This window comes from Hemiscyllium ocellatum, chromosome 4 (assembly GCF_020745735.1).
Source record: "Hemiscyllium ocellatum isolate sHemOce1 chromosome 4, sHemOce1.pat.X.cur, whole genome shotgun sequence".
NCBI lineage: Eukaryota > Metazoa > Chordata > Chondrichthyes > Orectolobiformes > Hemiscylliidae > Hemiscyllium > Hemiscyllium ocellatum.
This window is the reverse complement of record NC_083404.1, coordinates 48,650,945-48,666,600: the sequence shown is the minus strand read 5'-3', so window position 1 is coordinate 48,666,600 and position 15,656 is coordinate 48,650,945. Positions and strand designations below refer to the sequence as shown.

At 40.3% G+C, this 15,656-nt stretch overlaps 1 protein-coding gene across 4 annotated transcripts; it reads right to left on the bottom strand.

Moving 5' to 3' along the window:
- Positions 1-861: 861 nt before the first annotated feature.
- Positions 862-15,069, bottom strand: tfap2a (transcription factor AP-2 alpha). 4 transcript variants are annotated; one of them, XM_060823134.1, is made up of 8 exons: positions 14,923-15,069; positions 12,858-12,932; positions 12,127-12,558; positions 9,547-9,598; positions 7,215-7,446; positions 6,385-6,503; positions 3,854-3,995; positions 862-2,247 (listed from the first exon to the last, which is right to left on the bottom strand). In XM_060823134.1, the coding sequence occupies exons 1-8, from the start codon at positions 14,971-14,973 to the stop codon at positions 1,956-1,958; spliced, it is 1,395 nt and encodes a 464-aa protein (XP_060679117.1). In that variant the 5' UTR covers positions 14,974-15,069; the 3' UTR covers positions 862-1,955. The 4 variants fall into 4 exon arrangements, with proteins under 4 accessions (XP_060679117.1, XP_060679111.1, XP_060679124.1 ...); XM_060823128.1 differs by lacking the exon at positions 14,923-15,069 and adding an exon at positions 13,561-14,146; XM_060823141.1 differs by lacking the exon at positions 12,858-12,932.
- Positions 15,070-15,656: the final 587 nt, after the last annotated feature.

Here is a 15,656-nt window from a genome sequence, read left to right as displayed (position 1 = left end):
AAAGCTTATTCCATCTTTTAGCTGGAAAACATTAGTGTGCATAGCGTGTACATTTCTGTATTCACGAATCATCCAGCCTGTAAAAATGCAATATAAAAAGGGTAATGCCGTTTTCAACCTTACTGTGTTAAATCTATTGGGTGCACTGTACTATAACAATAAAAAAAAAGCACGTACAAAACAATGTGTGTGTTGGGGAACGCCGACTTATTAAGAAACACTGTGAACGCTTCATAACATTTCACAACATATTTGCTCGACTCTCAGGAAAACCCGGGGAAAATATTAACATTATTGAGATTATCTGTTATTCCGTAAAGCAAAACTGTTTAATGCCGACGCTGAAGTAGGGTTGGTAACGAGTTAAACAGCAAATTGACATTTAGGAAGTAAAGCATCACGAAAATCTGCGAGGTTTATTTACTGACTTGTCACATCATTAGGTACATTATTTCAGGATACTGAAGACCTTAGCAATACATCTTATTTTTTCCTCTCTCCCTCTCTACATCAACTCCACCTCACCACCACCAACACCCACCCAACCCTTCCCTTCTCCCCCACCCCACCCTCACCCACCCCCACCACACACACACCCCGCCCCAGCCTGGTTTATCATTTATTTTGAGTATGACTCAATAACCTACCAGAGCGAGCCTGCTCAACTCTAACTTGAAAGTTCAAGATTTTTTATTATACTTGAGGGAAACAATGGGTTCAGCTGCTTATTGCAGGGGAGCAATTGTCAAGGGAGAGTTAAACCCAATTACTGCAAAAGCATACTGAAGGGCTGGAGGAAAAGACTGCCAAGTTAAAATACGCCTGGGCAAAGACAGCTACTGAATAAAAAAAATCGACATAAAGCGTATCAAATATTTATTTATCTGGGTAACAAAGGACTATGATACATCGACAGGCATGTAAACTATTGCCAACACAACTCTATATAATACAGCTAAAAACTGCTTCCAATTTGGCCAGCGGACATACAAGGTATCAGGTCGTCCCAAATGCTGTCAGTTCAACAATAAAATACTAAACCGTTCTATAGACAATATCAGTTTATTGCTCTGATTCTGTCAGGAGGGAAGGGGACATGGTGTCAGGTAATTCCTTTGTCACAACACGTGGGGTATTTTAAAACACAAAAAAAAGCATCGCAGATGCTTCTTTCATTTAAGATCTTAACTTTTTTTTAAAATTCGGACTTCTGTGGTATTATAAACTAATTTCGATGCTTGTATAAAACTCAGACCCCCCCGCCCCCCACCCACCCCTTGGATTTTGTTCAACTGCTTATCGCCACGACATGCTACACAGGGCTAAAATGTGTATCCCAGAGTTTACCCAATACCTTTCTAAATAAGTACCATAAAAATCACGGAAAGAACTACTGTGGTTGATGAGGAATAAAACCCACTAACAGGAGGTAAACGATATCACCAGTTAAATAAAATAAAGGCTTAAACAGACGCACCATATTTACAATTCCCATTAAATTACACATAAATAAATATATACATACATGAACACTGTTTCCCTTGTTATACCGCGGACTGTAAGTTGCAATAAATGTTCAAGTTGACCGTTACCTTAGAGGACTTTTTTTTCTCTACAACGATGATTATGACAGAGGAACTGTGCAGGTTTATTCACAATACTGATAAAATGTGTCCTCGTTACCTTCCTTAAATGATTGTGACTACAACCTTAACAGAGATAAACAACGGGGGGTTATGTCAATCAGGAGGCAGTCGGATGAAGTTTTAACTTGGTAAAAAGTTCAGAAACTTTTTTTCGTGTCATTTCAAAAGCAGTTCAAAATTCTTCATCGCCTGCACTGTTCGCTAAGGCTCCGGGTTCCAGGTTGAGGGAGAAACAGTCACATCTATATGACAACTTTTATTTATTTTATTTATTTTTTACGAAATTGTACTTGTTTTTAAACTATCCCATTACTTTCTGTGCTTCTCGTCCTTGTCTCCGCTTTTACTGGGGTTTTCGCCCGTGTGGTTGTTGGGAGTATTGTTCATGTACATTTTGTCCATGGCTTTGAGTGCTTCGGTGAGATAGTTCTGCAAGGCGGTGATGGCGGCGCAGAGAGCCGGGCTCCCGAAGCCGTGTGTGATGAGGCTGAAGTGAGTGAGGCAACTCTGAATGCCAGGCTCCAGGATCGGGGCTGGCCGAGAATTCCCCAAAGGAGATCGGTCCTGAGTCAGCAAGTCTGTAAACTCTTTGCAGATTTGTCTGTAAAATTAAGAGAACAAGTTGTAAGGTTTAAGATACTGTACATCTCCGGGGGAGAGTGGACGGCAAGCTTTTATTAGCAAATTGTCCTTTTAAACTGCATTCAAGTTAACTTCCGGAAAAGTTCCGCTCTTCCACTCGGTTAAACATAGCACAGGTACAAATTCTTCAAGTGCTTCACCTGTACATACATTTTCTTTTCCGAATTGAAATGGACAATCGTTTAACGTAATGTCTAAACCAAGTTTTGGATAATGCCTGTTCCATTTAAATGAATGGACCGTCGGCTATTGTTCTGCACGAAAATGACATTCATCACGACAAAGTTTCACTTCAATAGCCCGATATCGAAATGTTATCTGGAAACATACAATTGCGCAAGTACAAGTGGTGGCCATGTTTATCAACATCCCTCTTCCCAAATCTAACTTTCACGATTGCAACAAAACAGCACTCCATTTAATATTATGTCCACTATTCTGTTGCAACACCCCAGTACACCAAAGCTCAACTCCCAGTTTAAAGTGTTCATACCAGAATGCAATTGTCTGACAATCAAGTTATTCACAGAGCTGAAGAGCCAGAAGTAATCTTTGTCTCCCATGCAGGTTGCTGATATGTTGGGAGTACCCCACCCAAAATAATATAAACACAACAATTTGATTCATTAAAGCCAAATTGGAAAATCGAATAGAGGGGTAATGTCCAAAAGTGCTCAACAATACGCCACTCTTAAGAAAGATCAGTAAAATGAGGGTGAAATCATCACTTGTATTTGGAGTATACAAACCTAGCTAATACCAGACGTGTGTGCACATGTGTGTAGCTTTGAGGGTATTACAGTGTGTGAATCTAGTTATGATTGAAATTTTATTATAAAGAAAGACTGAGTCTGTTTTGTAATTTGCTAGAATTATGTAAACCCTATTTCTAGGTGTTTTGTGCTGTATCTTCTGAAGGAATGCTTATTTCAGTGGGCGTGCAGCATTCTGTACAAATTGCAGCACCAACCTCCCAACACTTCTGCACCACAATGCCCTTCGGTGACATTTCAAATTCTTAATTAAAGGCTAGAAAACAACACTGGGAAAGAGAAAACAAAACCTTCAACATTTCGTCGCAGATAATTTACTTTTCACACATGCCTTTTCATCCAAGCAGTTCGGCTGCAACCCACTGCTAAATAATGTTTATTAACTGCCGGCAAAATATTATGGCTTAAGTAATTCTCTGTGATGTGTGACCTCACAAAATGACAGTGGTTTCAATCCTCTGACAGTGAAAACACTGGACCCCAACTGAGGCGGCGCTGCTTTTGACAGCAGCGGATCATACAATTAATACTGATAATACAAGTATACACCAGGTGTGAGGGCCTAGTTTGGGCTGACATCGACCACTGTTTTAGATTTCGCAGCTAAAACTTCTACCATCTATCACTTATTTCTAAGCACTTGTCAGAAAACAAATAGTCACTGTTCGGATATTCACCTTGTTCAATTCTGAATTGTTCCCGCACACCATGTGCCAGCAATTAACAGCAGAGCAAAATCCACATGGGGGAAAAGAACTCAACTAAAGTTTTCGATTTTAAAAAAAGACTTACTTTGTTGCAAGTAACATGTTTTTTCGTGTCACTTGTTCACTCGGGTCGGAATGTTGCCGGTTGACATATTCAGCTATTGCTTTGGCTGGGAATTCTGTTTCACAAACATAACCAAAATCTCGGGCAAGGTGCACAGCTTCACCTGGGCAGGGGAATGAAGAGCAATGTTCAAAATGGAGGTAAAGGTTTTATTTTTTTTTCAAACGCATTTGGTTTTGATAATGTTAAATTGATTTAACAAGCGAGCTAATGCCAGCAACCGTTCTCAAAATGTTTAATAGAATTGTTGGACATATTACATTTTAAGTGGCTCAGACCCATTTTATAGCCGTATAAAAGATGGCTGCCTTTTTACTTGCATTATTGAAATTTGGTTGGGGCTATTTATTAAGTCGATTAAATTTAATGACATGACTGAGATAAGGCAGGTAGCAAGCCATATTGTTTGCAGGTTTGTTCAAAACGATCACTTTTCTCATGGTACTGCCCAGCAGCAAAAAAATGGTAATGTCTCTTTAAATATTTAGATTGTATTACAGGATAACTAACATCCGCATGCTGCACTCCGGGTTTCTTTCAGTCATCATAATGGAAGAAATAGTTCAAAAGTACCCTGCTGGAACTCTCATAGTACCATTTGTCACAAACTAAATATTTGAAGCATGCAATAAAAAAAATCGGAAAGCTCCAGTGAGTCATTTAACGACATTACGAGGAGCTAAGCAGTGAACTGGATAGAATATCAAATAAGTTGACAATATCTCTTTTGTTGTCATGCCTTCAGTACCAGTCCAAGCCATGTCTCTACAACATCCTCTTGCACTTAAGCCTATGTTCTGTAAACCCCAAAGCAACTAAATAACAAAGCATGTTGTGGTAATACAGTACTGCAATGGCCGTTTGCAATCTCTCACATGTTGGCTCATAAACATTATAAGGAAACATTATATCGGAATGGTTCCCAAGACCTAGACTGGCTTTGGACAACACTTTGTAAAAAAAAGAGTTGTGTGGATATATATTTGAACTTGTTCCGATTGTTTAAATAAAAAGAACGGTTTGGAGATCAACCGCAGCGACCAAAGAGAATAGAAACAGTTCATTGACCAGGCAGAAAAACAACAAAAAGAATCAGTTAAAAGGAGCACGATTCAAACTAAGTGCCCATGCAGTTCAATACAGTCCAGCAGCAGGAACTGGCATTGGGAGCGATTCACTACTTTTTTATATATAATAGTAATCAGCTGGTCAATATAATCAATAAAGGCATGGTTTTGCAAAGTATAAGTATTGCATACGTGAACATTTTGAAAGATATGCATTCTTTACAAACGACAAATTATAGATATGTATAAAAATATGTCTGTTCCTCTTGAACGGTTAGAATACATCATTCTCTAGAACCCTGTCTTTTTGTTGATTTCAAAGCCTTTGGTTTTAATTTCCTGAACCAGTTGGGTTTTACTGCAGGGCTTCCTGCCATTAGCCAGCTCCGGAAGGACGCATGCGCCAATTAGTGCTTCAAAGGCACAGTCCAGTAACTCGTTTCCATAAAATCGAACAGATCATAAACAATAACAACAGGACACAGTCCAACAGCCTGCCCCCTTAGAAATCCAACTGGTCACACATTTATCAGCAAACCATCTACGCGTGAATCCACTCCTGGCTCATAATAACCCAGAACCATAATCAGATTAAAGTAATGATTTTCTTTAAGAAGCTCTCTCCACAAGACCCTGACACACAGGACCGTTCTCAACACAGTTCTGGCGGCATTACAACCTTTACTCCGCACACAATGAGCATCAATTACAAACAGATACAACCACGCATTTCACTCTTAGACCAGACTTAAGGCATCCAATGAAAAACAGAAATAAATCAGATGGGGGAGACTGTATTCTCTACTCCGCTAATCAAAATAATGTTTTAGCATAATCTGTTCATTATCTCTCTCTCTCTCTCTTTCTCTGCAAATTAGATGATGGAAGATTCCTATGTACTGAACTTGCTGTGATGCCTGATCTATACTAGTCTTTTTTTACACTACTCACCAATCCTGAAAGCAGCATGTTAATTAACAGATCTATGGTTTAGGATTTCTCATTAGCTTCTCGCTCACTGGAAGATTTTTCAGTCATTAGCAAACAAATGTCTAAATCAATTCAGGCAACCACCTCCCTTTTCTTTACTAAAAAGTTTTTTTCTTACAACCTGCCCACATTGCTCACAACAAGCATCCTCTGGCTGTATCTGGTCTGGTCAAGCCAGGCTATATATTTAATAACCTTGTACAATGCGTGATGTATATACTGGGTCTCAGACAGTACAATGTTCAGTCGCTTGTTTATTTCTGTGCCACATTGATGGGTTAACACGAGGCAACGGCTGGTGCTGGTGAGTTACATAAAGGCACGTGGCTTTGCAAACAAAAACAAATTCCCGCTCTTGTACCAGACTGGAAACAACCCACGTTTATTAGCTCGCCTCAGTTTAGATATGAGAAAAATGCAATAAAGTTTACTTACCCTCAACAAGTGAGGTTAGCAGCGTTACATTAGCAGCTTTGCGCCTGCCTGCCGGTAAATTTAATCCAATTTTGTCCAATTTTTCTCTTAAAGACCGTCCTCCATTTTTAGATTTCGCCCTATTAAGAAAAAGGGGAGATCCTGGTTAAATTGAAAATGGATGCACGTCCTGTTACACATTACTTTCAGATATTTAATAATATTCTTGTTCTAGACTTGCATTAACGAAATTTTTAAAATGCACATTTTGGAATTACGAAGCAATTTTCAAATGGAGTGTAGTTCCGCTATGGAACAAAATTCACTGTTTCTTTTTCATTCAAACCTTTAATGATCCAAATCTCAGAATAATCTACTAGATTCTGAATGAATTTGATTTCACATTTGTGTTTGGTCTTACTTTCGTTCACACTGAGAGGCAATTTGTGAGGAACATGTCCTTTCTAAGACTGTCCCAAAAGCATTTTACTTTAAATTGTAAAGAATATATGTATAATTTTTAAAAATGAAAAATGTTTAGTTTATTACAGTATTCAGTGCCTTTGATATATTGGCAACCCAAAGAAACATGTGTTTATAGAATACAAAAGAATGGCAAACTGCAGTGCAAGTGTTAACTACTCTGTCTAAAATGTGATAATTGCCCTTTAAGGGTTAGATAGAGAACAAAAAACAATTAGCAAAGAGTGAAAATAAATACTGGTAGCATTACTAAAATAATTTAACAATCAGATGTATTAAAAAGGAATTTTCATTGATGTGTGTGCTGGCCTATCCATCTCTGAAGCGGAAATGTGTAGGAGGGTGTCCAACGCACCAGTAGCCCTCACCTCCTAAGCACTCCTCCCAGTAACGAGGCGTTGAGACACTCGGGCGGAGACAGGCGTCTCTGCACTTCCGCCACCGTCACCTTGTACTTTGATGTTGAACTGAGGAGGGAGAGGCGACCCGGAACTGAACAAAACACCTCGTTCGGGTTCGCAACCCCGCCAAAGAGCCCGTCTTTATTGAGTGAGATCGAGGTGACAGCCCCACTGTGAGACTTAGATAGGGACATGGGACCTGAAACAGAACCATCAGACAAATCAACAGCCATCCCCTGAAAAGCGCACATCTGCCATGTCCATCAGCTAACATAGATGGCCACTTTACAACTCTCTGTACTTGTGGTCCCCGCTAACTCAACAATTCCAACCTCTGCACGATATATTAAAACAATTCAATTGGACCGATTCGGATTAGATTCGATGAAAGAGTCGATAATAAAGCGGGGCCTTTGTCACATTACTAGGATATATGGCCGTCATAAGCAGCAATCGCTGCGCACATTGCTGCAAACTGTCCTCTCCACTGAATTGGACTTTAGATTGTGCATTTTAAAAACTAAAATAAAATGAAATCTGATCATTTGTGCAAAATATAAGACATTCACATCGAATTGCACCTTTTTTTTATTATAAAGACGGTCTTCCCAAAGTTATGTTGTTAACTGCGCGTTTTACTGTCTATGCCAATGTCAGTTAATGTCATGGTGAAGTCATTTCCATTGTGTAATAGAAAATTTGTGTTTCAATGGAACGCAAATAGATGCTTTATGTTACAAGTCAAGAGTAAATACATATTCTAATCTATTCCAGTTACCCTTTAAAACTCCCAGCATCCCTTTGCATTGAACTGTATTCATTTTCACACTTAGTTATTTGTTCAGACAATATACACTTGTATGCATTTATTTCCTAATAGAATAAATATTACAATAATAGGACGTGTTGGAGGATGTTATTCTGTTTTATTCTCAAGCTAATTCGATCCTGTTACATTCTGCACCAGCTCTTCTACCCTACATCTAAACACGCCAGTAAAATAAGCACTGTTTTTGACTGCAAACGACCGTATACTATATACAGTGGAACATCAACATGCCAAATTCCAAACCAAACTTATCAATTCATTGCGAAAATAAATCAACTAAAAAGAATCGCGATAGTGATTCACAGAAAATTAACGCTGACGTTTTCGTGAAATAGCCTTGGCTTTTGCCGATGGTTAGCTCTAACTGTTCAGAGCTAAGAGAGTGCGTTTAGGCTTAAAATGAACATCTGGGTAGCTCTGACTATCAATGCACTATGAGACCTAAACAATGTAACATGTCCACTGACTGGCTAAATTCTCCCCAAAATTATTTAGAAACTGTTCGTTTTTATTACTGGTTAGCCGTCTAGAATATGTCTTAAGAGACTCTGTGCTTGGTTCCTATAAATATTGCCCTGCACGTGTTCCCTACACACACACAAAAGGGTCTTTACAGTGTAATCAAGTGCCCTGGTTTGGCTTTCTCTGCATGCCACTGGAAATCTACTCTGGATCTTTGAAGACGTCGAGCTTCTAGTTCCGGATAGATCACTTGTGACATTAATAGCTCTGGGGAGGCTAATAGAGACAATAGGAGTTAAACGAACTCTTGAGATTACTAATAAAAGAGCCAATTATCATGTCGACGTGGAAAGAGCATCTCTTAAGATTTATCCCTTGCACATGTAATTTGACGTGACAAAACCTGGAGAAGTAGAAAGATGAAACTTAAGCCATTTAATCGTATGCTGCAGTTTTATGAATTACTACGCATTTACAGTGCATAATCTGTACCCACATTAATTCGATTTCGATATCTTCAGAATTAAAACAACCGCGTAGCAACTTAGCAATGGAAGCAGCAGACTATTTGGGATGGCTAAGTTAAGAACGCACATTTCCCAACCAGTGTCCCACAGAAATAAATACACGTCTAAATGCACATGACTAACCAGACCCTCAAAAGCATGTAACGCCAATCGACAGTATAATTGCTTCTGCAAGTTCAGGCATTTGGTTTGATTTATACCCTCCCTAATTCCTTTGCTCATTAAAGGAGCACGACTGTAAGGAATTCCTTAAACCCACACCAACGCTCGGAGTCTGAGATGTACAGACAGGATATTTTCCTCTCGCGAAACCCAAGACCAATAACAACAGAAACAACTCTCCTGCAACCCATCATGGCTGTTTCTTAGTTTGACATGAGATGTTGCACACAATAAACTGGAGAAAAGCAGCCAAGATTCGGTGAGCTGTGTATCGCCTGTGCAAACATGTTGGATGAGAAGATTAAATAAAGCAACTTGCCTTTCTTAATGACGGTATGGTCCTGGATGTTAATACCTTGGTCATCAACATGCTGAAACGGAATTTAGAAAAAGAATACTACCGTAAACTTGCGGAAATAAAGACTGCAGACATTTAGACTGGCAAGAACTACATGAAACCGAGCCATGTCAGAAGTTGTAAGAATCTACCCAGAGCCTGGTTCATTCTTCTGAACAAAAATGACAATACATTGTCATAATGGAATGATAATTCCCGCTCTTTGTCCAATATTTGCATAAGGCGAAACACTATTTTTCCCCCTGTTGTAATGAATGGATTTCTGGGCTTGATGGGACAAGTGAAGTTGTGAGATTTATTTATTTGATAACTTGGCTGTATAATGTGTATCTTGTATGTATGTGTTTGTATAGGGGGTGGGAAGTCGTTCTGCTGACCATCCCCTAGCAGATATTTTACAGTAAAACAAAACCCTCAGCTTTTCCTTGTTATTAAATGAAGCAAGTTTGTTCATTTTAACATCAACATGCAGCACAGCGTCGGAATATGTTCGCCAAGTGAACATGAATTCTACTGAGACTGAGCGATTGGCAATCACTGCAGAACAATCAGTTCATTTACAAATAACACTCACTTCCAGATCGCCGCTGCAATGTCAGCGACCCATCTAACATTATTCATGCAGCTTTGATTTTTCTCTTTATTATTATTTATGATATGCTCCGCATCTAAAGCTAGCACTAGTTCCCCATCTCATCATTGGGAGAGTTTCCATTATCCTTTCTTCTCAAAACGTGATTCAACCATTCACACGCAACTTGCCCCGAGTGATTTTTGATTTTAAGTCGAACTAATTTTGAATCGGCTGCTTAAATTAATGTTGGCACTCTGTCCACATCAACCATACATTCAAAACGACCCGGAAAGTGACTGAATTTGTCGGGGTTCTGATTTTTTTCATGACTAAGATCAGGTCTGTATTTTTTTTAGGGAAAAATAATTTAATCTGGGAGGCTGCATGGTTTTATGCAAGTATTATAAAATAAGATTCCCCACCCCCAAGATCATGGTGGCTAAAAGCGTTTAACACCCACTTTACTCGCAACACTACAAAGATGTACAGAATTGGCACCACTTGGACAATCTGAACAATTGACACCAGAGTGTTAAAAGAGATTTCAATAATCATCATCAATAATCATTGCATTCTAAAGCCAGATCGGCAGATTCCCCACACATCACAGAAACACAAAGCACCGACCAAATACTTTACTAAGGTAAAGACTTTTTAATTCCGGTATCACACAAACACAGTCGCACCAAAACAAACTGAACCATTTAGACTTTTATTCTCTCCCCCTTTTTCTCTATGTAGCACCTGTTTTTGTGAGCAGATTATGCCTTTGTTGTTAAATATTCTCCTAAAGTAGTGGGGATGCATATCATACAGTTAAGGCTGCATTTGTAAGCTTGTTTACAGCAGATTGTGTGTGTGTGTGTTAAAGAGCCAGTCACATTTCGGTGTAGTATTGCCGCAGGTATTAAGTAGAATGTTGAACAGCTTTCAATCGCTCTAAGCATTCATAATGAGTATTTGTTTGGAAATGAATGCATGACGGTTTCTTGCTTATGAATATTTTACGAGAGCTTTAAAATCGGCACTTTTTAAACGAAATTAAGAGTAACATTTGGGGAGGGGGTGTGAGCATAGCCTTAAATGCAGCTACCAAGAGGGCGGATGGTTTTCATTCCGCATTAATATGCATCCTTTGTTTGCAAGGTAAGTAATAACACACTAATAACTATTTCAGATTATTGCTGAAGGAGCCCGTTCATATTATAATATAATTCAAAAGCACAGTTCACCACGGCGCTGAAAAACGAACAATTTAGTATAAATGGACGCATGCCTTTTGTATTTTGCAATCTCGTTTCTGTAACTCAACAATGACCACAGGCATTGAAACCAGGTCTTTGTAACTCGCCACAGCTAACAAACGGTTTCTTATTTTCTCGTTGGGATGCGGGGTGGAGGGAGGAATTAAAACATCTTCAGCATTGTGTATATATTTAAAATTAATTATTTCAATTTTGCAGCCCTTGGCAGAGTCCAGATTGGGATAAATCTGTTTTATCAAAGTTGAAATATTGAATAAAGCGCACCATACAATTTGATTTACTCTATTCCAAACTGTTTATATGAATGAGAGAAATTGACAGCGTTAAAAGGCAAGTGCTGGATTTAATTATGGGAAGATGCAATTTATATTTCTAACAACGCAAACGACAAATTTGTTCTCATTTGATGCACGTTATCACATAACGCTGATATGTATTGGGTATTTGGAAAAGAAATAAATTTAGAGTTGTTTCGCCTGATTGGCAATTTAAAAAGAGATCCAAATACGACAGATATCCCTACGTGTCGATTTTATTTTCAAAATCTTAAGCAGATGTAGGGTGCACGAAAGCAGATTTTGCCAGCGGTGGGGGGTGCGATTGAGGAAGGAGTTGAGAATTTCCCTTAATTCGAAAACAGTTAATTGCAACTCAAGGCAGCAGTATAACGTAAGAACAGCAAAAGGTTTGCAGGCAACCGACCTGTACATCCTCGATGGCGTGTGCGATGCTGTGGATGGGCAATGTATCTCCGAGGCCGGACTCGAGTCCGTGGGTGCTGTGGAGGAGGACCTCGGGCCGCCGGTATTCCCTCCGCGGGTCCAGGCCGGCGAGTTGGGGCAGCCCGCGGGGCTGGTGAAGGATGCCCGCTTCCTGGTTCTGCCGCTGAGGCCAGGTCGGGTGCTGCGGCTGGGGCTGCGGGTGCAGCGAGTTCAGCGAGTAAGGGTCGTTCACATGGGAATAGGGGTCCTGCGACTGCGGGTAGATGGGCTGGTACGGAGGAGGGAAGTAGGGTGGCTGGAAGTCCGTGTTGGGAGTGTGAGAGAGCGGCGGGGCGGTCGGATACGGAGACTGGCTGACCGTCCCTAACTGAGGCAACCGTGGAGTCCCATTGCTCGTGCCGTCGTGCCGGTCCTGCAACGAAATCAGACATGTAAAGTTGCATTAAAACAAAAAAAGTATTTTATTTCTTTAAAGAAACATCACTGACATGACACTTCCATTGGCGGTGGTAAGCGTACGTTTTACTGGCGATATTAGTCATTGTAAATTATCACACGGGGTAGAATTCAGCAAAATATTATCCTCCTAAGAGGTAGGCTAGGGTTTTTTTTATTTTTCAAAATCGAAAGTGCTATCAGGTTTTTTTTGGTGGGGGGGGGGGAGGGGGCGGGGGCTCGGTTTAAATTTAGTGTCATCTCACTGAAACTCACCATGGCCGAGAAACTGTGCACTAACATCTGCGGGCAGTCTGATCTGAGTTCGTCAGGGGGAAAAAATAGAGAGACCTAGAGGTGGAAAATTGGAAAAAACAGTCCAGTACTATACAACTACAACACGATCACAACGCCGGGGAGTCACATGCAGGAGGAAGGCAGGCGAATCCATCAGAACTTGAAAAATTTCTTCATTGGGAAACAACACACACAAACAAAAAAAAATGATCAGAATTGTGTCTAGTTTCAGGGCGTCACGTCGGTAGATTTTTCAAACTTTTTTTTTCTCTCTCTCTTTCTCCTCCTCTAAGGACGAGCCGTGGCTTCACTCAGCACATAATAGCAGATATTCATGACTATTAATATTACACGAATACTTAATAAGGGGAGAATGGTCGGAAATCGAGCGTGAAGCGAGGAAGCAACTAAAAGCTGTGTCTGTTATAAATGACGTCCGTTGAATCAGTGTATCTAATCAGAGAGAGAGAGAGAGAGAGAATAGAGGGGCACACATTGCTGCTTCTGACGAATCACAGGGAAGAAGAGAACATTTTCAAGTGAACGAGGGCATGCGAAAGTGAGAGAGAGAGGGAAGGGGAGAAGGAATGGTGAGAGTCAGAGGGGGGAGAGAGAGAGAAGAGAAAGAAAGAGGGGAAGGAAAAAGAGAGAGAAAGAGAGTGATGCGGGAAGGAATTTGCACCTCGTTATCGTGTGAGAATCCAGCAAACGCCAAAGGCATGTCCGCGGCCACTCGCTTCCTGGCTGGTGAGCGACTACCTGCGCTCTCAGCTCTCTTCCTTTTCAGCTCTTTATCCGGAGGTGACTGCTGCCCTGATCCTGGGTCACTAGTAGTCTGATCCATCGTGCAATGGGTTAAAAGTTAAGAGACAGAGGGAGCGACAGAGACACTATGGAGTCTCCAAAGCCCTCATTCGTTTTCACGCACTTTTACGCAAGCTGCTCCCCTACTGCGATCCTAAAAAAACAACTCCTGTCTAAACCCAACTCGAAACCGGCTCCAAACAAACGGATTTCACTTCTGATCGTTAACCTACTCTGCCGGAAGCTCCCGCCGACTCTTCATACTTTTCTTGGATTTTTTTTTCTCTCTCTAATTTCCTCGCCGCGTTTTCAAAAACAACAAAAAAAATAAAGTGAAACTAAACGGCTGCTTGGTTGAGCCCGTGGTGGAAACTGTCTTCTAGCCTGCTGTACAAAACCCGTTTGACTGGCTGCACAACTTCAAAACAACTCCCCAAATATTACCTCGCAAACTCTAGATCAACTTTCTCAATCCGGGCACAATCACGGCCTTTAGCTAGAACCATCTATAACGCCTTCTGCCATTTCCACACAAAAAACCTTTCATCTTGAGCAAGACACAATTTTGTGCAGATTTCAATGTTTCCATGTGCGGTTCTTTTTTTTGGGGGGGGGGGGTTGGGTGGGGGTTGGGGATTACGAACGTTCCAGCAACAAACGCAGACAGATATACAATTTAGACGAGTTCATGACAATTGACTACAAAAGTAAACTCCTTTTCCTCGCTTGATCAAAATGTTACTTTTCCACAGCGTTCTGTGACAATAAGTGCAGCAAACTTAATGTTTAAATTTTGCCTCGACTCTCACAAACATCGCCAGCAGTTCGGCCGTTTTTAAGGATTCTGTTAAGAATTTGTATGCGAACGTGTTCTGCCAGGTTGTCTAAACATTTGTCGTTTCGCATGCTTAATCTAGTGGACGTCGTTTCTTAACTCCCGATTCCTGTATTGTTTACAAACGTGAGCTATTGCAACACAATAGAGCGGAGGTACGCACACTGCATTCGGCGTTTGCATTAGTTTACAGTATTATTAAACCGAATGCCTTAGTGCTTCATTTGTTTTAAACATGCTACATTTTTTCTGTAAAATATTTAATTGTGAAACATGCTTAATGTTTAAAATAAAACTTTGCAATATTCGGTTTAAATGAAATGTGATGCACAGCTGTTTTTTTCATTCGACTGGGCTTTGAAAGCTGCATTTTAAGTCTTTTGAAGCTAATATGAAATTGCTTACCTCACACTCCTCATATTTGATATTGTCCGCTAATTTCCACAGCATTCTCATGGATTGGTGTAAAAGTGGCTGACTGGATGTCTCAGAGAGCGGACAGTCCTGTACAGAGAGTGTGTGTTGGTTTAGCGCTCTGTATGTGCTCTGAGATCTCCCTCTAATGGTCGATCGTGTTCCCCTCTCAGCTCTTTAGTAACTCGCTAATAACAGCCCAATTAGCATATGAACGCCAGCCAAACACTCATTCAACCACATTACTGCTCCAATGGACACAGGTAGAGAGCTTGCCCTGCCGCCTGGCAATGGACGTCAACATAAATGCATTGGCGGTGGACAACAGTTAATAAATGTACATGGAGCTACTTGTTCTGTTACTTGTTAAACCCTCCCTTTACCTTCCATTGTACCAATGCACAGAATAGATGTGACTTTCTTTTTGGTTAACTCTTTTCCCAGCAGACGCAATGATCATGCACTGTTTTGTCGTTACCTGATTGTGCCTTCCAATGAAGGCAATAACCTTGCTGAAACTCCGAACTCAATCGTTTACTATGTAATTACAGGGCAAATGTTCTTCACATTTTCATTATATTAAATAGCGATAATTATTAATACATAAATATTACCCATATTTCATTCAACTGTTAACTTCATATTCCCCTGCACATCAAGCACCCAATTTCCATCCACATGCCCTTTTACCTAAGTTAGCAGTTTAGAATAAACCCATTTCACAA

Excerpts from the sequence above, each read along its gene's own strand:
- tfap2a (XM_060823128.1), bottom strand. The coding sequence starts at position 13,722 with ATGGATCAGACTACTAGTGACCCAGGATCAGGGCAGCAGTCACCTCCG. Across the intron at positions 7,447-9,546 it reads CCATACCGTCATTAAGAAAG|GTCCCATGTCCCTATCTAAG; the intron begins GCAAGTTGCTTT and ends GTTCTGTTTCAG. Across the intron at positions 2,248-3,853 it reads AACATGTTACTTGCAACAAA|ACAAATCTGCAAAGAGTTTA; the intron begins GTAAGTCTTTTT and ends TTAATTTTACAG.